Raw genomic sequence first — 24,152 nt, forward strand, 5'->3', positions numbered from 1 at the left:
TATTTAAACCACTGTTTTCTATTTATCTTGTGCATACATTTTTAGACCTGCTTCCTTGACTAAAGACAGGCTGCTTGCTAGTACGCTTGTTCATTCTGTCAAGAAGGAGCAAGAGTTCCGATCCATCTTTGACCACATTAAGTTGACGCAAGCCAGCAAAAGCACATCAGAGTCATTTATTCAGCACATTGTCTCTTTGGTTCATCATGTCAAAGGTATGTACTGAATTTACTGCAGCAGATACCACTGTTGGCATTTAGAAAAACAGACAATCACAATTTAACCTTCTTAATGTAACTAGTAAATAGACAACACAATTCTCTCCTTCTACATACTGATTTATTAACATTTTTCCGTGTGAGAAGAGCTCATCTTAAAATAACTTTGAAATGATTTCGCTGCTCATCCTAGAACACTATAGCACTAATACCAATTTTGTGTACTTTGATAAACTGTTCTAGGATGAAATAAGTTGTGAAAAATTTTGTAAATGTTGCATTTAGGTTTAAACCATTTTATATTTAATTGTATATTGGCCAATGTTTTTCTTCGAATTTCTTAATTCTCAAGGTTAGCGAGTGATTTCTGTTGCTGGCAAATTATTCTATACAATGTGAAAGTACTGTAGTATCTTTTGATTGGGACACCCCAGTGTCCCTCTTATGAAAATATTTTTTTTTAAAAATATAAGAACAAAGCTTTGCAAAATAAATATAGAAAAATAAAACAATGTAATTTCATCTTGTTGTCTTTCGCGTATTTGGTGACTTATATGTGACAATGGAGCAAAGAATTTCATGCGTAGCTAGTTGGCACTGTCCAAATTCATCCCTCTTCAATGGATTAGATATTCTTCTCTGAGCAAAAGTTATTACCATTCATTATCATTAGGTTAAATCAGTTCCTTGGGAAACATCCCAGTAAAGTGGGATGATTACCTTTATTGCATTTAAGTCTAAAATGTGCTGTAGTCTTTAGTCAGAGGAGCAGTAATGTCTGACAGAATATAAATGTTGTCTAATGTGAGGATATTTACAGAGTTTCTGAACTGAACACCAACGTTTTGGTTAACAGAACATTTTTTGGTTCTAAACATATGTCTTAATGAACTGATTTAGAGAGAACTACTAATAAAAAATTATCACTTTCACAAAAGAAAAGGAGCTCGGGTTTTTAAATTTCTCAGAATAAGCCTCCTGATCAGATGATCAGTTTTATTGTAACCATAGTTATGCATTCATTATTAACAGCATATCTGAAGTACTGTATAAGTTGGTGTGCTGAACTTCCAAAGAAGTGCTACATAATTAATAGCTAGAGGAACTAAGGTTTAGTAGTTTTCTGTAATATGCATTGGTTGCAAAATAAGTATTTTTGCAAAGAGGATTTGTAGAGCAGTTACAAAGACGGTTTAATAAAATAATCATTTGTAAAAAGACTATTAAACTACACATTCACCTGAGAAATCAAAGTATCTTGTTTCTTATTGATGTGTAAGGAATTTAGAACTTGATCTTATGCTCATTGAAGTCAGTGTCAAAGCTCCCATTGACTTATATGGTGTAGGATTGGGTCCTGAATGAGTACTGTTTTTAAACCTCGTGCGTAGAGATGACTGAAGAAAGCACTTAAACTTTCTCTCTGTAAATGTGATATGTGAATTCTAACATTTGGCTAGGAAATGTAACTATTTGTCAACCGGTCTGTGGCCAAGTTATTTGGTGTGTGTGTATATCACATTATGTTTCTAAAAATTTTTAGCATTTCTGAAAACTTCCAAATTACATTTTTTGTGATCCGATTTTAGTAACTTTTTTTAATAAAAAGAGCTGAGGTTGTTTCATTATTGGTATGCTGCAACTGGTCTGAACAGCTCTTTATTAATATGGAGCTGAAAATGCCCAGTGATGATTTCTTTTTCATTGTAACTAGGTCCTGGAATGTGTTTTGAAATGGCAAAATCCATGTTACAAAAGTAAAATAGCTGTTGAAAGATAAAGATGCAAAAACAGGCAAAGTTGAACCTTCTGTCTTCCTGGCAAAAAGGCATAAAAACTGAGTTGCTAGCTCAAATTCCTGGGTTTGATGGAATTATGATTGAGGCACTACCCTTGTAGTGGCCGTTTCAAGTTTTAATGATTGGTTTTGAGACATGTGCTGGATGTTGGGCGGTAAGTTGATACGGATAGCTTGCTTCATATGTAACATTTCATAGTTCATGACTTTATACGTCTTACTAGTTTATATTTAAACGTGTTTGTTGAGCTGGTCTTTAAAAATTCATTGTTGCTGTTATTTTGTCTGACTTAAAAGCCAAAAAAAATAAACGTTAGAGAAGTTGTCAGGTTTGCCAAGATGCCAGATGCTTAAATAATATAGTCAGCCTGTAGGGCCGCTAATTGATATTGAATTAATCATCTCTATTTCTAAAGGCAAATTTGCTTTCTTTTAAGAAACATCGTACGCTTAGTAAGTTTACCTGTAATTCTTGATGTACAAATAGCTTAAATATTCTATCAAAACTAATTCTGCCTTAAGTTAAAAAATTACATTTGTAAATTTTGTTCCCTGCAATTACCGACTCAAACTTTATCTGCTCCTCTGAGCAAAGTGTAAAGAAGGACCTAAACAACTGCTCCTTTTTCCTCCATTAGAGGAACTTGTGTCAGTGAAAAGGGAAGTGTCTTACTTGAATTAGTTATAGTACTAGCAGGACATACCTGTGAGGAAGCTTGCAGTGTTGTTGTGCGTGTTGCAGTGTTATCTGCTCCATTGAGGTTACAAGAAGAGTAAGAGTATGGAAAATCCTCTTAACAGATTTGCCTCTTCTGGTAAATCATTTTCTTTCTGCTTGTCATTTACCTTTCTGTCAGGAATGGAAATATCTTATGTAGTTGGAATTTAACTAACTAGACAGAATTTCTCCTCTGTAATCAACAGAACAGTACTTCAAGTCAGCTGAAATGACCCTAAATGAGAGGTTCACAGCATATCAAAAAGCTACTGAAGAACATTGCACTCGGCAAAAGAGCCCAGAAATACACAGGTATTTCCTAGTTGCGCTACTAGGTGCTGCTTGCTTCAATAAAGTAATCCTATTTCTTCCAATTATGCTTTTCTCAATTCTTCACCTGAGAGAGGTATGAACTGGTTTGTCCACAGGTCTAGGTGTCTGGAACTCTTGGATTCTAATCCCAACTACTGCTCCATGTGTTGTTTTGTGGCAAGTCTCTTGTCTACCTCTGTCTATCAGTTGGACTGTGCTTTATTGCCTCACATGATGTATTAAGGCTTAAGTATTTTGAAAGTGGAAAAATACAACATGAGCGTTTGTAATCTGTATATGTGAGTTCCTATTGTAACTTCACTTGATTAGTAGCTTTTGAACTGCATTAATAATTTGTAGTGATTTGAAAATAAAAACCAGAGCTGCTTTAGTTCCTGAAAGGTAAGAAAAGGTACGGCATATGTATGTCCTTGCTAACCATTACAGTTAGTTGTAAAAGGCTGTGTGCCTTCCTTTGAATAAATGTGTGTGAGGTTAAATGTACTCTCTGTAGTCAGTATTCTGCATCAAAGGAATGTGTTTTTTTTTTTTTGTGGTATTTTTTTTTTCTACTTTTTAAAAGGATTTCGTTAGTTGCTGTTTTATGTGAGGTATTGGTGAGCTGATCACTTTGACAGAGCTCTCGAAATACATAATGCATTAAAGCTTTTACGTCTTTGAAAATAAGAAAGAAGGAAAATGTCCTAATTGTACACGTGTATGTTTAATGTACTTAATTGGACAAAACTCAGGTTTTTCGTTATCTGATTATAGGGACCTAATACTATGTTGCTGAAAAATAAAAGTAGCTCTTAATTTCTTTGTTTTTCTCAAATATCCAAAAGGCACACACAAAGCCATAAATGATCCGCTGCATGTATGGCTAGACACTTCTTTTATTTTACATTTAGGAGGATTGACATCTCTCCAACTGCCCTGAGGAAGCATACCCGTTTATCAGGTGAAGAGAGAGTCTTTAAAGAAGAAAGTCAAAAAGTAGGTTATAAGTTAATATTAGTTTGGTATTCTAGATTGTTATAGAATGTGTTTTTTTCCCTTTGAGTTAAAACTTCAAGCTGGAATATTTTTCTTGAAGTTTTCATGTGTATATTTAGCCCAAAGAGTACTTGGACCTAGATTATTTCTCCTCTCTTGCCTTGGGAAAAAATGTTAGAAACTCTTGTTTTGATTCCAGGATGTTACCTTTCAGTTTTCCTGATTTTGCAGTACTTAGCTGATGGAAGAACTACAAGTCAAGAAAACAGCTCACTTGCAGATATTGTAGCTGAATTAATCAGCTGTTCATGTTGTCCTAATAACACAGTTCTTCAGAATAAATTGTACTAAATATTGATCCAGTCTCTCAGACCCGACAGTTTGCTTGTCAAAATAGATCTCCATGGTGATTGGGTGAAATATTTTCTTAGAAGCTAAATTCCTAGACAGTTTTTAAAAAAAAAGAGAGAGAGAGAGAGAGAGAAGCAAGGAATGAGAAACCTCTTGTTTCTGTCCTTGAAAAATCAACTAAATGTTCTGAAGTGTGTTGAAACTAGGCAAATGTTACTCTTTTAGAAATTTAGAGATAGAAAAGGATCCCCCATTTACACTATCTTTTGGGTTTTTCTGTTTTAAAATGCTGTCCCTGAAATCTGTTCGTTTCACAGGGAGATAAAAAATTAAGATGTGATTCTGCTGATCTTCGCCATGACATTGACCGTCGTCGAAAAGAACGAAGTAAAGAACGAGGGGACTCTAAAGGCTCCAGGGAAAGCAGTGGATCAAGAAAGCAGGAGAAAACGCCAAAAGATTACAAGGATTACAAATCTTACAAAGACGACAGGTAAATATTGGAACTTTCTAAGTAGGTTTTTTAGCTTCTAATTAGCCTTTTATAATTGTAAGCTTAATTGCTTTCAATTTTCACTGTATAATGGAACATTTAAATTTAAACAATTAAAATTATTTGTTTTACAGCAAAAATGTATTATCTGTCTTTTACACGGCTTATGGTGGATGAGGACAAAAACTTTGGAATAGCAAGCTAACACTGAAAAAAAAAATGACAAATTAATCTGTCCTATTATCCAGGCTACATCAGGAGGTTGGACTTCAATGCAGTACATTTCTGTATACAGTTTGTGTAAGAACTTTGGTTCGTTATGCTTGATTCCGCACTTTTTCAACTCATAACACCCAGAGTATGAGAATTTTTACTGATATCTAGGTTTAACATGGGTGAAAAGGGAGAAGTATTTATTTTGCTAAAGCCGGTGGGCTCTTTTTAAGGAAGAATGTTAGTTTTAATAGTAATATTTCAGTGAATATTTTATAGCTGTGGTAAGAGATACTTCAGGTATGACCTTTTGGGTATTGTATTAAAATCTTGTAAATTGGGTCAAAATAGTGTTAATATAGGATTACTGAATACACAGTCTTGCATTAGGTTTTTTTTCCCTCTTGCTTTACACTGGGTATATAATGGATGTTACTTGTGCTTCATTTTTCCCATTTTCTTTCTGCCTCTGGTGTCCATATTGTCATCCACTGGCTAGTTTTGTACTGGTATCCACACGAAGATGCCCCAGAATATACCTGCTATTCTCAACAATATGTGGAAACTCAATTAAATTAATTTGATAGTTTTGCTTTAAGGGTTTTCCCCTTCTTCCCCTTTGGTTATTCTCAAAATAGTAGTTAAGTAGGTCACTCTTCATTGAATCAAAAACCAGAGAAGTAATTTTGCAATCTGCTGGTTTTCATCTAATTAGCAATAGTATTTGCACAGTATATTAACAATATGGAAGGAGGAGGAAAAACAAAATTATATTTTACCATAAAATATGAAATTTGTGATTTATAACCTGAGGGGGAGGTAGCTTTTACATAAACAGAGACCTCCTTTAGTGTAACATGCAACAGGGTATCTATTTTTAAAACAACACAATGTATGTTTTCTATTTTTCAGTAAACAAAAAAAAGAGCAAGAGCGTTCTCGGTCTTCCTCATCTTCCTCCCCATCTTCTGCCTCATCCAGTTCAAGAGAAGAAAAGGATTGCAAGAAAGAAAGAGATGAAGAATTCAAAACCCACCATGAGCAGAAAGAATATCCAAGTTTTCCAGGAGTCAACAGGTCAAGAGGCACCTATGTAAGTCTTTCTTTGCTCCTTTCAAAACTTTCATTGATATGCTACTGTTACCTTGAAGCAGTTCTAAGCAATTAGTACGACTCTAAGATCTATTTTCCTAAGATTAAGACATGCAGCATTTTATTTTAGAAATATCATGTTGATGTATGCACACTATTGTGTGCTCCTCAGAATTGTTTGGATCTGAATGTTTTGTTTGGAAAAAAATAACTAAACAAAGTCCAAAAACAAAAAAGCAGTCAAGTAGCACTTCAAAGACTAGCAAAATAGTTTATTAGGTGAGCTTTCGTGGGACAGACCCACTTCTTCAGATCATAGCCAGACCAGAACAGACTCAATATTTAAGGCATAGAAAACCAAAACTGTAATCAAAGTTGACAAAGCAGAAAAAAATGATCAAAATGAGCAAATCGGGTGGGGGGGGGGTTGTTCCAAGAATTAGATTAAGCCAAGTATGCCAGAGAGCCCCTATAATGTCCCAGAAAGTTTGCATCCCTGTTCAAACCACATGTTAATGTGTCGAATTTGAATATGAAAGAGAGTTCAGCAGCTTCTCTTTGTAAAGCAGACTGGAGATTCTTCTTCAATAAAATGCAGACTCTTAAGTCATTAACAGAATGGTCCACTCCATTAAAATGTAGACTGACTGGTTTGTGGATCAGGAGTGTTTTGATGTCTGTTTTGTGCCCATTAACTCTTTGTCTACTGTTAAAAAAGTCACCGTCTAATAGTGTAGTGCGGTGTTTCTTACACTTTCTGAGATGTGAAACGCCAAACAATATTTTTTAATGCAAAACACCAATGAAATTAAAAAAAGGTCAGACCCCCTACCCCACCCAAACATAAATCAACCCCCACCACCAAACCAGCAACATATGCAAGAAAACCAAAATGAAGTAATTTAATTAGATATTCTAGCAATGAAGTAGCAGCGTTGGATCTGGTTTTAATACAGAAAATATATACCATCAGTGTATTTTTCCAAACACTTGCAGCACTTCTGTGAGTTGTTTGCAGAACACAGTTTAAGGAACACTGGTGTAGTATATTATTTAATTATTCAGAATAAGAAGTCTCAAACACTTCATATTTGCAGCAAAAGAGCGAGCCTTTTTTAGGCAACAGTCTTTCCAAGAATCCTGTCACAGCAGTAATAGCCTTGGGTTACAGAGAAGTGTCATATGAGGACAGTATTAGAGAGATGAAAAAACCCAAACCCTTGTTAAGGGTGAGGCTGCTCGGTTACTTCTTCCTTCTTTTTGTCTGCAGCTGGTTTCTTTTACTTGCGGCAGGATTTAAAATATATTTTTACTATTTTACTCATTGTTGCCTTCCTCCATGCTTCCAGTTTTTGGAGGTCACGTTGTGGTTAGGTTCTCTCCTTCAGTGTTTGCTGTCTCTTCAATTTTGTTGTTATCCACAAATACATACATGGCTGAATTCATACATCTGACAGAGCCATGAAGCAGCTGTGCTGGGGAAAGCATGGCTGCCTTTATTTTTCAGTGTTTCTCTGAGGCTACGTCTACACTACAAGATAAATTCGATTTGTTTTTTTAAACTTTGTTCTTCTGATTTCAAATTTGTGTCCACAATCCTTCTTGAAATTTGACCCATTGTTTTTCTGTGTCAAGTTTACACATCCCCATTGCCCTATGCAAGTTGGATGGTGTGAGCAGCGTATTGTCCCACAGTGCCTTAGCCCCAGTTGCTTTGGGTGTTCCATGTTAGAATCCTAGAATGCAAAACACTGTCCCAGAATTCAGAGCACCCAGTAATAGAATTCAGACCTCCCCCAAACCTGCCCGGGTTCCCTGTGCCGCATGTCCTCTGCGGACATTGGCATAGCCCCGGGGTTCCCAAACTTTTCAGCATCACGAACCCCCCACTTTTGATTTCTGAGAAACTCTCACGCCCTCCCATCTCTTCTTTACCATCATCCAACCCCCCTTTTAACAAAAAAAAAAAAAAATCAATTTGTAATTTAAAATAAACACAAAAACTTGATATAAAACTTTCATTTAAAACTTTAAAAAAAAGCACAAAGTTTGCCTTTGCACCTTGCGGGTGCCTGGTGCAGCCCCAGCTGCCAGGGCTACCCGTGCCAGCCCCTCACTCTCCCAAGCCTTGCACTGCCAGAGCTCCCCGGCAGCCAACTGAGCCCTATGCAGTCGGGGCTGGCCAGTTGCCCGCCAAATGCCTGTGCCTTGCGCTGCAGGAGCCAGCCACCTGAGCTGTGCTGCCAGGGCCAGCTGCCCGCCCACCAGCCCGAGACCTGTGCTGCTGGGGCCAGCTGCCCGTCCAAGCCCCTCCTTTCTTCCAAAGCCAGGCACCTCCAGCCCCCCATCTAACCCCATCCTACCCCCACTCCCTGCCCAAACCCACACTCACTCCCCTTTGCAGGAGGCAGCTAGCTCCATGTGGAACTTGGCTGGCTGCCTGCTTTTTATAGCAGCTGCACCAGGCTGTCCACCTAAAATGGCAGGGGCTGAGAGACGGAAACAAAGGCCGGCCCTTTCTTGAGTAGGGGCAATGATGGGGAGGGCTGGGTTGACTCATGCCTTCCCCCACCCCCCGAATTTCTTCATACCCCTAGCATGCCCCCCAGTTTGGGAAACCATGGCATACTGGCAGGTAGCTGTGCTGTCATCCCTGGCTACCCCTGCCTGGTTCCGTTGGCCGTGCGTCCAGACCTTTGTTTGCAGGCCTGGGCGCTGCAGAATTCAGATCCTAATTCAATCAAAAATTTGCAGGCTTCCTGTGACCATCCTTTCGCACCTGGATAGAGAGCAGCAGAGAAGGAAGCAGCTATATGTGGAAGGTCACCGCATAGCTTTGTGGGATCCATATGGGACACTTCTGGAGGCTGATAAATTCGAGTTAAAGCCTTGGTGCTTCCACATTAACCTTTATTCAAAATTTTAAATTCAAAATTGATTCTATACCTGTCTGGTAATGTCAACATTTTGTTATCACTATAGGGATCGCTAATTTGAGCTAATGGTAGTCACAGTGAAGGCGATGACATTTTAATATCAAGCTTAACTCATTTAAATTTGATTTTATCTCAGTAGTGTAGACACAGCCTGAATTTGTTGGATTGGACTACTGTAAGCAGCAGTGCTACCTAGTTGAAGGCTGGAAAGTGGGTAGTACAGTAAACTCTCGAAATGTGTGGTTTTGAGTTGCACTTAAGTTGCATTTATGCGAGTTAAGTGCAGCTCAGTCCCACTTCCTCTGGTCTCGCGCAGCCTCAGTTCAACCCTTGCCCCCTCAGCCCTGCTCACCACCTGTGCGAGGCTCCAGCTGACCCCATCCCACCCTTGCACCCAGCTCCAGCTCATCACCCCTTACGCGTGGCTTTGGTTCAAACCCCCCCCGTCAGCTCATCACCCAAGCATGGCTCCGGCTCACACCCGCCTCCTCACTCCCATGTGCAGCTGCAGTTCAAACCCCCTGCTGCCCGGCTCACCACTCCCATGCATGGCTCTGGTTCAAACTCTCTGGCCCCAGTTCAAACCCACCGTGGCCTGGCTCACTACCCTGGCACGTCACACTCTTTGTTAACCAACTGGCCCCAGTTCAAACCCTCCATGCAAGGCTCCAGCTCAGCTCCATCCTCTGTCTCCCTGTAGCCCTAACCCACCCCAGGCTTATCCCCATGTCCCCAACCCACTGCCAGGCTTAACCTGCTCCAACTGCCCCCCCAACCCCAGGACTTACTTTTCAAAAGGAGCTCCAGATGTTCTGCCAGGGAAAAATGCTGCCCCACAAATTATGCAAAATTCAGATTACATAGGGGTGCATGGGAATGCAACCCTCTTGTAAATCAAGGCACTACTGTCCTGTGATTTGGAAGTGTGTGGACCACAGACAAGGGTTTTTAAAAAATCACTGCTCAATAAAAGGGTGTAAACAGCACATTAATATAGTTAACTGATTCTAAACTGGTAAATCTGCAAATGCCAGTGAGAACCAAAAAAGCAGTAAAAGAGCCCTCTGACTAGGAAAATAGTCAGGAAGTAAGCCAATTTAGAGCTGTAATATTGAACACTCTAAGCTATATCTCATGAAAAATTCCAAACATGCAAGACTCTTTTGAAGGAATAACTAAACAGTCCTGAGATGGTCTCCTTCATGTAACCAGTGACGCTGAATTGGCTATGCTGAACGAGACAATAGATTAAACATAAACATTGTTTATATGACTACAGAGATGCCCAAATGCAATTTACAGCTGCATATTAAAAGGTATCAATCTATTGCCAATATGCCATCTCTGTACAACTGTGGTGTGCTGCACATGCAACAGTATTCAGTTCTGTGCACCTCATTTCTAAAAAGGTGGAATCCAGAGAAGAACAAACATATTCACAGGACTCAGTGTTCTCTCCCTCTCTCTCTCTCTCTCACACACACACAAAAGAAAAGATTAATAAATTTAAATTTGTGTGATTGTGCCGTACAATTACTAAAAGGCACATGCTTTCACAAGTACTTAGCTAAGAGGAATTTAGCATGATAAAAAGGTATATAGCGTTGAATAATGGGATAACACTGAAAGGGACAGTTAGGGTTGAAAACCATTAAAGTCTTCCTGTTAGTAAGTTATTAGACTGTGGAAGAGTTTCCTAATAAAACTTGTAGCTTCTTCAAATCTTTATAATCTGAAAACTAAATTAGACAAGTGTAGTGAAAGAAATATTGCAACATATGTAATTTAGGTGGCAGATGTGCTGGTAATTGCACGTCTGAAACACATTCCTGACAACTGATGATTGTGCAGTAAGAACTTGCAGGATGCTTTAAATTAGATGTAATGGCACTCCTTGCTGATTAAAACCTTTTAGACACTTAGGCTACGTCTACACTAGCCCTGATCTTCAAAATGGCCATGCAAATGGCCATTTCGAAGATTACTAATGAGGCGCTGAAATACATATTCAGCGCCTTATTAGCACACCGGCGGCTGGAGCTCTTCAAAATTGCCACGTCTCGCTGCCACACGGCTTGTCCAGATGGGGGTCCTTTCAAAAAGGACGAGACGCAACAATTTTGAAGAGCTGCGGCTGCTGGCGTGCTAATGAGGAGCTGAATGTGTATTTCAGCACCTCATTAGTAATCTTCGAAATGGCCATTTTGAAGATTTGGGCTAGTGTAGACATGGCCTTAGTGATATTTATACATAAGCTTATTAGCCAACCTAAGTTTATTGTGGCAAGAGGTATCTGAAAGAACAGGCCTGACAGATTACTGGCACTTTTGTGTAGATAATACCAGAACAAGTGAAATATTCTTATCTCGTGTGCTATTCAGTCCACAATTTTGGTTTTTAGGTGTTAAAAAAAAAAATAAAAAAAAATCAAACACTAATGTGCAACAGAATCTTACCTTCTATGTTTGGGCATAGCCTTGCACGGTGGCCAAAATGAAGAAGAGCTACTTAGGTGCAAATTAAAAGATGTCTATTTGCCAAAAAACATGACTGAAGTTTCTAACGGTAGCCTGCAGTACTTATTTACAAAAGGAGACACAAATTTTATTATTTAAACTCCTAGACATAATGTGAGCATTTATATTTTGTTAGAGTGAATAGAAGCCTGCGGCCACAACATTTCTTCATGTGAGCTCTTCCCAGACTGAAAATGGAGCTTTTTTGTTAAAAGTGTTCCCCTCTTTTTCTGTCATGCTCTGAAACAGGCAGGTCTACAATGGTAGCATGATGACAGGCTGTATTACTTAGACTACCTTTTTAATGTAGGATTACGAAGTAGCCTCAGTAGACCAACTGATGTTGATGGAATTCCAACTTCAGGAATTAGCTGCTTGGGTTTGCTTTTAGCAACTTTCTGTTTCTCAAATGCTGTTTCCTCTTCTACAGTGATCATATCCCCGTCATACTCTAATTTTTCAATGAAGACGGTTCATAGGAATTCAGAGGCCCAACCATTTCCTAAATTTATGCATTTATTCTAACATATTCCAGATACCTTTCAAAAATCTCCACTTACATTCTTGTATACTCATCTTAAATACAGATTGAACCTCTCTACTCTGGCATCCTGGGAACCTGACCACTGCTGGACGAGATAATTTGTCGGACCATGAGAGGTCAATATTGTCTGGCAACATAACCAGCACTTCCTTTGCTTACTTGCCTCTTAGAGGACATTTAAGGGTAAATTACAGCTAAATAACAGCACAGAACACTGAGCCAGGACTGATGTGTAGAAACAAACTTTTTGGGACCACGGGAAACTTGGCCACATCCATTATAAGTTGTCATTCAGCTAACTAAAATGCAGGATTATAGGTGTTGCAGACGATAGGGTTCTGGATTAGAGAGGTTCAATTTGTACTATATATCCAGTACTTTCCAAATTATGTCTCCATTTTAGTTTGTTGCTTTTAGTGTCTAGATGAATCATGTGAATCTCCCACTGGTCTTTTTAGTCAAATTCTGTTCAGCTAAAAGTAGTAAACTGTCCATGTCTCCAGTTCTTTTCTGCGGTCTTGCTCTCTTTTTGATCAGTCAGTTCCCTCAATTTTACATTATGGGTGAACATATACTAAAAATTCCATGAATGTATTTGACTGCACTTCAGCTGAATAGAAAGGATTATTAACTCAAAATGAAGGCTTAATACTTTAGACTTAAAGATATTACATGTGAATTCTTAAAATGCCGTTTTATGTTCATCTTCTAATTGAGAAGATAATACAGAAATAACATATTTAATACAGTTGAACTTGAATAGTTGCTCTGTGACCCTATTCATATTGATTTAAATATATAAACACTTTGATTAATCAGTTTCGAATTAGGGGCAGAGGAAGAGCCAGAGGAGTTTTTGCTGGAACAAATACTGGTCCCAGCAACCAAAATGCTACTTTTCAAAAGAGACCGAAGGAAGAAGAGTGGGATCCTGAATACACCCCAAAAAGCAAGAAATACTTCTTGGTGGGTGCTGGAAATCTTATTATACATAATGCATGTATTTTTCTATCAAAGCATATTTTATAACTAATACTAATGAGATGGTGTCTATGTGCATGCTACTTCCATACAGTTAGCTGCTATGATTTTAGCTTATTACCCCGACAGCATCAGGTTTCTTAGTTGATGCAGGATGTGCTTCCCTTACATCCCTGTACAGTGGAATGGTGAACAACAGTAGCAGCTCATTTCAGAGGCGGTGTCTACACTGCAAGATTAAATTCGAATTTAAGGCAGTTAGCTTGATATTAGCACGTGACTGTCTCTTCACTGTAAATACCATTAGCTCAATTTAGGGAGCACTAATACCGAGATTACAATATCGCAGTTACCTGACAGTTATAGCATCAAGCTCATATTCAGAAGTTTGATTAAAGGCCAGTGTGGAAGTGCCATGGCTTAAAATTGAATTTATTAGTCTCCAGAGGTGTCCCATATGTAATCAACAATGCCTCTCACTGGCCTGCTTTGGCTGCTGCTCTTCAGTAACAAGAAGGCTATGAATTTCAAAGAGGGGGCAGCAAGCCTGTGGCTGTGTGCTCATGTTTGTATGAGAGCCTGAGAAATGTCTGTCTGTCTTTGCTATTAGTGTTGTGAGTGCATCTACCCATTACAAATACTCCCTGCAGGGAGTTCGAGTTTGTGTCTATGCTTATTATTTTTCTGTGTTGTCCGGTGCCAGCCACTGCCCCACTGCACCATGTGGCAACAAGGCTGTTGTGGGGGTTGTGCTTGCGTAAGATGCTGAGAAGCTTGTTCTCAGCGCTTTACATTTGAGTGCAAACTCTCCTCCCTCTCCTACAGGCACCACACAGTCTGGGTCTTTCCTGTGCTCAGCCACATCCTGTGGGTAGCCCTGACCCAATAAAAGGATGTGCCTGCTATTCAGTGCTGACCATGCTGCCAGGCAGCACCGTGCCATGGATTGCATGCACTTCGGGCTCCAAGGGTGGAAAAGATATTCTGGGGCTTGCAGCCACCTTGGGGAAGTCTCCCCAGGTGGCTAAGATACTCGGGGAGGACCACTTCAACTGGACCCTCACAGAACCCACCCCCAACACCCATAGTGGGGATTGCTGCTGCTGTGGGGGAAGTATCCCCCAGAGGCGAAGATACTGGGGGTTTTGCTGCTGCTGGAGGGAAGTCTTCCCCCAGCAGCTAAGATACACGGGGGCTTGCTGCTGCTGGGAGGAAGTCTCCTGCACCAGCTAAGAGATTTGGGGGCTTGCTGCCACCATAGGGAGGTCTCACCCAGCAACTAAGATACTCAGGGAGGACCACTTCAACTGGTCCCCCATGGAACCCCTGCATGCCCATAGCATGAGACCACTGGGGCTGGCTGTTGCTGGGGCAAAGTCCTCCCCAGCAGTTAAGATAGCCAGGGGGACTACTTTAGCAGCTGCAGCCCACAGCACCCCCCACGTCCTGCCAAAAATTTTCGGGAGCCTGCTGTCCATTGCAGACACCTGCTGGTTTTATATTTTGGTTATAAAATCTTTTTGCTGATCTCTGTCTTCATGCTTTGAACCCCTCAGAAACATGGGTGGGTGGGGGTGGGAGGGCAGTTGAGATTCATGTTCGTGTTATAAGTTCAGTGTATGATATTTCGCTGACATCACCCATGTTGGCAATATCTGTGGGGTGAAGGGGGAAAGTCAAACATTCTTTTTTCCTAGACTTTTCTATCCTCTTCGTTTTAACTTTAGAATACAGTCTGGGTCCCTGTATTATTTTAAGAGATCGGCATATTTTCAGGGATCCAGTGCAATCACGGGACAGGGACACTCAGTGGATGGCCAATTGAGAAATCAGCTACAGAAGAAAGACATTTCTGTAAACTTTTTTGCCATCTGTGTGGATGCCCTACTTTTTCCTTCCTTTCAATGGGAAAAATGGATGCTTGCTTAGCACGGGAGGAGAATAAGGAAAATGCAATGTGGGAAGATGTCAGAGACCAGCGAGCATTCCCAGATTGCTATGCGGATGAGGGAATTGTGGGGTAGGTTCCACAATGCGCTAGTGCAACAGTCGATGTTCACCAATTTGAGTGTGGCAGTAATGAGTCAACTTTATGAGGAGCATGTGGGAAATGAGGATGGTCAAATTCAAACTTACAGATTCCAGAATTACAAAATTGATATTAATAAATTTTGAATTTTCGGAAGTGTAGATGCAGCCAGAGAGGACATCCCCCACTACTTCTGCTTTTTACCCCATCTTTGGGATGGTGAGGAAGAAGAGGAGTGACAGCCTACCATACCCAACCCATAATGTTAAAACACACACAGACTACTCAGAATTCAAGAGTCTCTACCCCTGCTCCCCCCAAGCAGGTTTAAAGCCAAAACTGATGTTTGAGCTCTCTGCTGTGCCAGGGAGTCCTTCAAAAGTGGCTTGTCATGAGTAGAGCACTGTGGGGAAGGCACAGTACACTTGGATTGCCCTGGTAGCAGCAGTCCTGCTGATCACTGTTGAGTAGTGAGATGCATTAAATTACTGTGATGTCTTTTAAATATTGCTCTGCTGTACTGGTATCAAAAGTAGGGTATTAAGATCATTGACCAAGATATCACTTAGTTTGTTGAATATAAAGCCTTTTTTCTAGTTGTGCTCTTTAATAAATGGATTATCAAATGATAATAAAATGAAAATACTATAGTATTAAATGGTAAAAATTACAAGTTGATTTCTGATAACGTTTCAGCATGTGAATAGTACTGTCTGAACTTTAGTCAGTGAATTACTATGGCGTTTTATACAGCAATGTCTCCACCACTAGGAATTGTAATGCAGTTAAGCAAGAACTTTACTGTTTTTCCATCATGAAAAGTTAACTGGGAAGATCACTTTTGGGATCCTTAGAATACTTCAACTTTGTTTCTTCCTCAGAGAACGGATTAACTGTTTTTATGAATGAAGCCTAGGACTTCTGCTGTGCTGTTACCTCATATAAGTACAACTGAATCTCTCTATCCCTCCCAAAATTCAGATGCTTTTGAAACTTGTACATTGTCATGTACTCAAAATTTATTTATACAACGTTAATTTTAGTGAGGTTTGGAAGAGTTACAAAAGGAGGATTTACCTGTAAATCTTGTTTTCTAGTTAAGCAGATAATGGAAGATATTCTGTCTTCCTCAATAGCTGCACTAAATTCTTAAGGTTAAACACTTTTCCCAATAATGTTACAAATAATGAATAGAGAAAACTGCATTAAAATCACATTGGAATGTGATTTTACTACACAGATAGGTTCTCAGAGTGCTGCATGTTACCACTTTTGCTTAAAAGAAATTGTATGAGCTTTTGTACAATTGTGAAATAAGATTTTTGTGGTTATTCAAGTAAAATCAGCCAAAATAAAAGTTTTTGACGAGAGGCTACAAGAATTTGCCTATTAATTAGTAGCTAACTTCTGTTTTTACAGTTGTGTGGAAGCTATTGAATTGCCCCCTCTCTTGCATACTGTCACCAGCAGCAGGATATAGCATGTAGCATGTGAAACGCTGCACTTCCAATAGTGGCAAAAGATTGTGAAAACAGAGTGACAAGGTTAAAGCTGGCAAATACCATTAACAGGTTGTTGCCCACCGTTAATGGAAGTTTCCTATCAAGGATAAGATCATGTCTCAAATATGTCTTCCCAAATATATGAAGACTTCCATCATTTTTAAACACATATTTCAAATGTTTGTTTAGAGTAACGTACAAATTTAAGGACATGTTTTATCAAATATAGATTTAAACAATGAATGTAAATTACTAGTGTATTCCTTGGAAAACGTCTCATGTACAGATTATGTACTAAATATACCTGATGGTGCATTCAATTTAAGGTGCCTTGATGTTACCATGATTGGTGTGTTACAAACTCATCCTTGTTCTGTTTGACTTATGTTACCATAGCATGATGACAGAGATGATGGTGTGGATTATTGGGCCAAAAGAGGAAGAGGCCGTGGCAATTTCCAGCGTGGCAGAGGGCGGTTTAACATCAAAAAATCAGGTAGCAGTCCAAAGTGGACACATGACAAATACCAAGGGGATGGGCTTGTGGAAGAAGAAGAAGAAACAATGGACAATAATGAAGAAAAGGACAGACGCAAAGAAGAAAAGGTAGAAAACTCTGGCTTGTTGCTGAATTGAAGAACAGATTTCCTTCCTCACTATACCTTAAGTGATAAAATTGACAAAATAATTTTCAATTAAACATTTTCATATAGTTTCAGTAATGGACAAATGGGGGCAACTCATCCATGTTTTCTTTATTTCTACAGGAGTAATATGAAGAAAAATTCCAGCTGAAAAAGCAGCCCTTGCACCACCCATGCATCATTTTTAATATTTTTTGTCATCAAATGAATGTAAGCATTTTACTTAAAAATTTTACTGTTTAAAAGTAGTTTAGAGGAATTTTTTTGTTTTTTGTTTTAAGCCTTTAGAGATCTTGATATAGTAAATTGTATGTTGATGATCGTACAGGTAGAAAGTGAAAAGATATTTGTAATTATCAACTTTTAAGAACTTTTACTGTCTGTTATATACAGTGTAATTCTGCTCTGTCCAAAAAATATGGTGAAGTGCAACTCAAGTTTTGATTCTTCCCCCCCATGACACTGTGTTTTATTCTGAAGTAAACTTAGAGCGCTGCATACCTGAAACCTTGGAAGAGCATTTTTTTTTTGATAAATTAGTTCTACTCAGTCACAATGGAGTTAGTGTTTTCCTAAAATGTACTGAATCAGAGCAAAATCTGTGTTTTGTTTTTGCCACCCAGGAGTGGTGCTTGAAAGATTGCCTCCTTAAGCCAGTCTGTTTTGTAAAAGTGCTTTTCACAGTGAACAGATTGAAATGAAATATATTTGAAAAGACTTCTAGCTTGCTAAAGCAATCTGAACCATAGTTTGATGGGAACTGTACTGCAAAACTAATGCAGTTCACTGCCTGATTTAATAATTGCAGAAAACTTGCTGTGGATCATATTTGAGAGCTAAAGTATTTCAGTATCCCTTAAAATGAATGTGGATGAAGATGTGTACAAACCTATATTAACATTGTCATACATTCACATTTCTAGACCACCCCCACGATGGGAGCTCTCTTCTGAACAGATCTAAATCTGACACGTATAGTTGTAGCATAAAAGGTGCTACGTTTCTCCGTCCATATACTGCTACTGGGGAAATGCCTCAACTGTTTGTGCAACAGCCCAAAAAGTAGTTTGACTTCTATACACTGTAACCGGAAGATTTGTCCTACATTCCAAATGCATGTTCCATTTTTGCATATGACAGAACAAGGTAAACCACTAGCGGGAAAACAGTTACCTTTAAGAAAACTTGTGTAGTATATTTGAGGCTTTGCATGCATAATGTATGGAGTCTTATGAATGGAGCACAAAGTTGATATCTTAAAAGTTTTCAACCACAGTTAGTAATATGAAATGACAATCTCAAGATTACGTGTTTTGAAGAGTTTTAGTCAAAATTTTTGTGGCACTATTAATCCGGCTGCCCTTTTTGTCAGTCTTTGTTCCAGTTCATAAAATTGCCTTTTCAGTTTCTTCTGTGTGGGCTTGCCTCTTCAGGTATATATTCCAGCAAGTGTGAATTCTCTATTACGTTTACAGTTTCACATGGAATAAAAATCTAAAAGTTTTAAAAAGGATGAAATGCTTAAATTTGTGCCTGACCACTTTGGTACATCTTACAGAAACTTGAACATCTTAACCTGTTTCAACTTGTTATACGCTAAAGATAGCGGAAGTTCTAAAATACATTCCACATCAATATTTGAAAAACACTGCATATCTAAACTTCAAAATGAAACTAACTTGCGATTACATTTTAAAATTAACAATTTAAGACTAATCACTTGTGCTTCTAGAACGTTTGTTGCAGCAATAACAAACGAAGGACTAAAAGTTTACACAGTTTTAAAAATCTTGCTAGTACTAAATTAAGGATGCAAGTTCAAAGTGCTGTGTTGTATTTTATTAAAAGCATTTTGTTAAAGCAAAGAAAGTTGTACCACTGAAGTGTAAAAGTAGAATTTGCAGTAAAGTATTAAATGGAAGCCTTCAAACTGTTTCAAGCTATGTTGTTTATAACATAGCCTGCTTAATTCCATAAATACAGGGCTTAAGAAATTTTTTTCACATCTACCAGCCAGAAGCCAGCAGTAAAATTATGGTCAAAAGACAACTTGTAAAGCCTGATTTGTATCAAGGCTCACATATCTCTTTTTCCTTAGGTGATACAGTAGCGCACATTTAGTAATATATAACTCTGTTTCTGGAAATGTTGTAAGTGATAACTAACACGGTTATCCCTGTGAATGTGAACTGATGGTATCTGGAGAGCTTGGTAGTGGGATGTACAACACCTGCAGCGATTTAAATGAAAGAGCTAGTGTGAAATACAGATCTCAGTTCTATGATATGAGGTCTGATATACCTCTTCATAAAATCTAGTTGGCTAATTAATTAAGAAAATGACAATACTTTGTCGTTACACATTCAGTTTTGTGGATCTTAACAGTCCAACTTTTTAGCTTTATTCCCTTCCTATTGGGACTTATTTACATTGGGTAAGAATTCCCTATTACACTTAAAATTCTTATTTCAGTCTTAATGGAGACAGGGAAGTAAATCTGAAAATCCAGGATCACGCTGTGGTGTCTTGTATTTATGCGTCACATATAATGTTTCAGAAGTAGTGTAGTTCCCAGAGGCACAATTAAATATCATAGTCAGAAATCACAAGCAGCAAATGCTACAGAACTGGCCTACCAAGTGCTCTATGCCCAGTATGAACATCCATGCTCTAGAGTTATGACATCTTCAATTTTCTGTCCGTTCAGATATCTCGGCATAAATTTAACTGTTTTTTTTCCCACCCCACAATCACTATCTGACTTAATTTTTTGAATGCAAAAATGGTTGGTAGGCAAGATGTTAAATATATGCCGCAGTTCCATAGGACATTTTACCTGGAAAAGTGTGCACAGAAAAGCAATATATAGTAAGTTGAACTGAATAACACAAAGGCAGTTCTGCAATTGGAGCTGGGAATGAACCTTTTCAGCAACAGATGAATGTAAGTGATAAAACGAATTACCTGAGCTGTCTAATAAAACAACTTCTCAAACTGAAATTATATATGAATAGCAGCATTAATTTTAACGATTGTATGACGTTAGTGTTGTCCTACCGTACATCACTTTGCCTTGGAATATTGTACCCTCTTTCTGAAAGGAGCTACGGGAACACCTCATACTGCTTTTTATGTATGTTCTTGCAATAGTTCCTCCCCACAAGATGATCTTGGCTCCTTACTGGCAGCAATGGGTAATAAAAACATAGATACACAGTATCTAACTTTGCTAATATAAATAGGGAAGGTTGAGGGGTCATGGGGGGAAAAAGATGGCTCAACTTCACGTCTTTATAAAAATGTTCAAACTTTCAGTCTTGTTTACAGCTTTTTAGAAGGAAGCAGTGGAACAAGTGTTACAGTTAAGTAAATATTAGAGCCATTAGAATATCTTAAAAGACGGAGCATTCTGTTCCATTTCTGCTACAATAATTTGTAGAAATGTCATACAAACCTTACCTGTTACAAGATCTGATTTTACTCTTGAGATGTCTGAATGTAAAACTGATTATTCCTCTGGCTTTCAAACTAAGGTTCTTCACGCAGACTTCTGGTAAGCTAAAGTAGAGGGAATGACAGGAGGAGTGGAAAAACCATAACAGAGATCTTTCAGAGACTAGTATCGCCGGGTTCACTCTGACAATTAAAAGTTAACGTGAATCTAAAACTCAAAGGCAGCTTAGAAATAAACCAGTGGGGATAGACTTGGACTATATGAAGAAAATTGTGAATTCTTGTACTCAGGGTTGTCTCTAGGACTGTCCCCACTCCTTCATCCCTTGTTGCCACCATTGCAGCCCTTCTCCAAAGCCCCCCCTCCCTTAAATGACATGAACCAGGGTACTAGTGGGGCAGCCTGGCGCTTCCAGCAGGGGTTGGGTCTGCTGTACTCACTGGTGGCAGTAGAGTCTGCTCGTACTGCAACAAATCTAAGTAATATGCTCCAGCAGCCTAATTGTTAGACACTTGATAGTACTAGTAGTGCCTAGATGACCCAACTAAAAGCACACTGCTTGGTGCTTTATGTCCATAGCATAAGAATGTCTGCCTGTCTAAAGGGATTTATTAACTTAAATAGCCCAGATTGGAGAGTCTTATACCATTTACGGAAGGAAAACTGAAGCACAATTAGTGACTTGCCTAAAGTTGCAAAGGCAGTCTGTGATAAAGGTAGGAATTAAACTGGGATTCACAAGACCCAAATTTATCACCAAAACATCCTTTCTCTGTTTGGGGCAAACTGAAGGTTAAATAACAGAAACCTGCTACCCTTCAGTATAGTGTGAATGGAGCAGTCCACTATCAGCATTGACAGTACTTCTGGATTACAGAATAGATAGGAAGTGGTAAATTATTTTATGACCTGGCTTTTCTAGAAAGCGTTCTAAACAAACGTCCTATTTCAGTTGCAGATTTTCTTGGAGAAGCCACGTAAGAAAATACACAGTTAATTAGGGGAGAGCCTTAAATTCCTACCATGTAATATAGTCCTCTAATAGGAAGAGTAAGGGTCTTTACATTCTTCTTGGAACTGTTAAGTAATAGTTGTGCTTGAATTTATTGGATGATTCTGGAGTACCTGTTTGATGTGCGTATTCAGTGCATTCTGTACTTCTCTTGCTAGAAGTCGAAGACCAACATGGGATCACCTCCACAGGAAAAGTAGTGAGAATTATCTGGTTTCTTACTGGAGTCTTTTAATAGCGACGCTGAATTTTGAATTAAGGTACACTGGTCTGGATGAGTTATTGGTGGACAGCATTGACACAACAGTTTCATAAGGCCAGATCTGCTTCCTCTTCTATAATATCATAGTCAGGCCATTCTTTTTCAGAGACATCTGTGGTGTAATTTTGCCCATTGCAAGTGTTAAAGGTAGGATCTTGCAATTTTTTTTCTCCAGATACCAGCTCCAAGATCCTTTTTAATGTCTGTTTTGGCATTCAGCTCCCCAGTCTTCCTGGGAAGAAAGCAAAATGCCTGGTACTATGCAGCTCATTTCTGCCTTACAGAATCCAGCTACTTTGGGAGTTACTCCGGCTCAAAACGCATCCCATCTAGCTTGGGGAAGCTTGAGTCATAAACTGGTTTGCTTCTGCTACCCACTTCAGTCAATATTGGTGGCTTGCTAACTTTGATTTGCCACATCTCAAAGCAGTTTTTGAAATGCTGCTAACAGTTGAACTGCAGGCTGCAATAGGCTTCTGCCTACCCTTGCTCACTGACACCTTTTGGAAATTCATTTCTTACCTTAACTATGGTGCCCACAGCTTAGCTACTATAGGTTTTGATCAGAATTCTTTATCTGAGTGCATCTTGTGTGCTAGGGGCAGTGATGTCTTGTCATTGGCAGAAGAGGGAGCGGATGCAGTGGCCTCCCTCACTTTTTTTCAGTCGGTGTACAGAAATGGCTGATGCAGCACTCAACTTCAGATGTAATGTGTGTGCGCGCTTCCACCTCACATGGAAGCTGCCTATTCTTTTTTGAGGCTAGTTAGCAGCTTGCTTTCTAGTTCTTCTTCCTGTTCTGGATAAAAGTCAGGATGATTTTCTGTTCAGTTGTATCTTTCTAGTTGAGTGAATGAAAGGGAGGAAAAAAAATCTCTGCTTGTATGTACCTTTGACCAGAAGAGCCATGGATGAAAGCTTTTGGGCGTGGTTTGCTCCTGAGGCCTGGTGCTCCTATCTAGATCCAGGAAGAAATCATGCTTAATAGTCCTGTCTCTGCCACTTAATTTCATTCAAAGACACTTGGCTCTTAAAGCTAAATAAATTGATTCTCTGCACTTTTAGATGAGTCTGAATGATCTTGCTACTACTTTGTTTATTTTTAAAAGAAATTCTCTGTCCCTCCAATCATTTCTTGGTAAATTGTTCAGTTTTAGACATATTAGCTGCGTCTACAATACCCTTTTGAAAGAGGAAAGCAAATGAAGCATCCATTTGCATATCTAATATTTTATTTGCATAATCACATTTGGGGAAGTCTTTTGAAAGAAAAATAGCAGTGTAGATGGGGTTCTTTCGAAATAAAACCCCATTTTTGAAAGTACCTTTCTTCCTGGAAAAAAATTAGGAAGGGTAGTTTTGAAAGAGGGGTTTTATTCTGAAAACGCCATCTACACTGCTGTTTTTCTTTCAAAAGTGTGATTATGCAAGTGAAGCATGGGATATGTAAATCAGTGCTTCATTTGCATTTCCAATTTGCCTCATTTGAATTCCCCTTTCAAAAGGGGACTGTATTGTAGATGCAGCCATGAAGACAACTTCATAAAGATGCTGGTGACGACTAAACACCAGTCTGGAATATTGATACCCAGCTTCCCCATTTATTACAGGTGTGATGACTCACCTCAGGATCCAGTAGTTTGAAGATTAAAAATAATGAAATAGCTAATTTTACATACAAACATGCTGAGACACCTTGCCTGTCTCCAGAAATATGCAAGTTCTAATGCTTCATAAGTCTACTCACTCTGAACATCCAGTCCCTTTTGCTAACCGTCTCTTCACACATACACCTTTACCCCATTCTGGCTCATACCTTATTCCTTAGTAGGCATTAAAATCCTTTGTTCATTTCCCTCTAACATCTTAGTTTTCATTCACATTCTGAACTTTGCAGTCATGTAATTTGTCATACAGTAGAACCTCCAGTTACCAGACGCTTTGGGATGGAGATTATAGGTGATGCAGAACAAAATATGGTGGTCCTTTGAAAAGTTTACAACAGAACATTGACTTAATGCAGCTTTGAAACTTTACTACAAAGAAGAAAATGCTTTCCTTTTTTTAGTAGTTTACATTTA

General features: G+C 38.8%; 1 protein-coding gene across 8 annotated transcripts in view; it reads left to right on the plus strand.

Moving 5' to 3' along the window:
- Window positions 1-18,850, plus strand: part of BCLAF1 (BCL2 associated transcription factor 1) — a 35,000-nt gene extending 16,150 nt beyond the window's left edge. For 2 of the 8 annotated variants that reach the window (XM_074990503.1, XM_074990506.1), the window contains exons 6-13: window positions 46-215; window positions 2,941-3,046; window positions 3,958-4,042; window positions 4,711-4,886; window positions 6,012-6,192; window positions 13,007-13,153; window positions 17,096-17,305; window positions 17,467-18,850. In XM_074990503.1, the coding sequence (XP_074846604.1) occupies window positions 46-215; window positions 2,941-3,046; window positions 3,958-4,042; window positions 4,711-4,886; window positions 6,012-6,192; window positions 13,007-13,153; window positions 17,096-17,305; window positions 17,467-17,472 (1,081 nt within the window). In that variant the 3' untranslated portion in view covers window positions 17,473-18,850. Of the gene's footprint in view, window positions 1-45; window positions 216-2,940; window positions 3,047-3,957; window positions 4,043-4,710; window positions 4,887-5,020; window positions 5,186-6,011; window positions 6,193-13,006; window positions 13,154-17,095; window positions 17,351-17,466 lie in introns of those variants that run through there. The other 6 variants (XM_074990502.1, XM_074990501.1, XR_012645035.1 and 3 more) reach the window with 5 other exon arrangements.
- Window positions 18,851-24,152: the final 5,302 nt, after the last annotated feature.

The sequence above is a fragment of the Carettochelys insculpta genome, chromosome 3 (genome assembly GCF_033958435.1).
Source record: "Carettochelys insculpta isolate YL-2023 chromosome 3, ASM3395843v1, whole genome shotgun sequence".
Classification (NCBI taxonomy): domain Eukaryota; kingdom Metazoa; phylum Chordata; order Testudines; family Carettochelyidae; genus Carettochelys; species Carettochelys insculpta.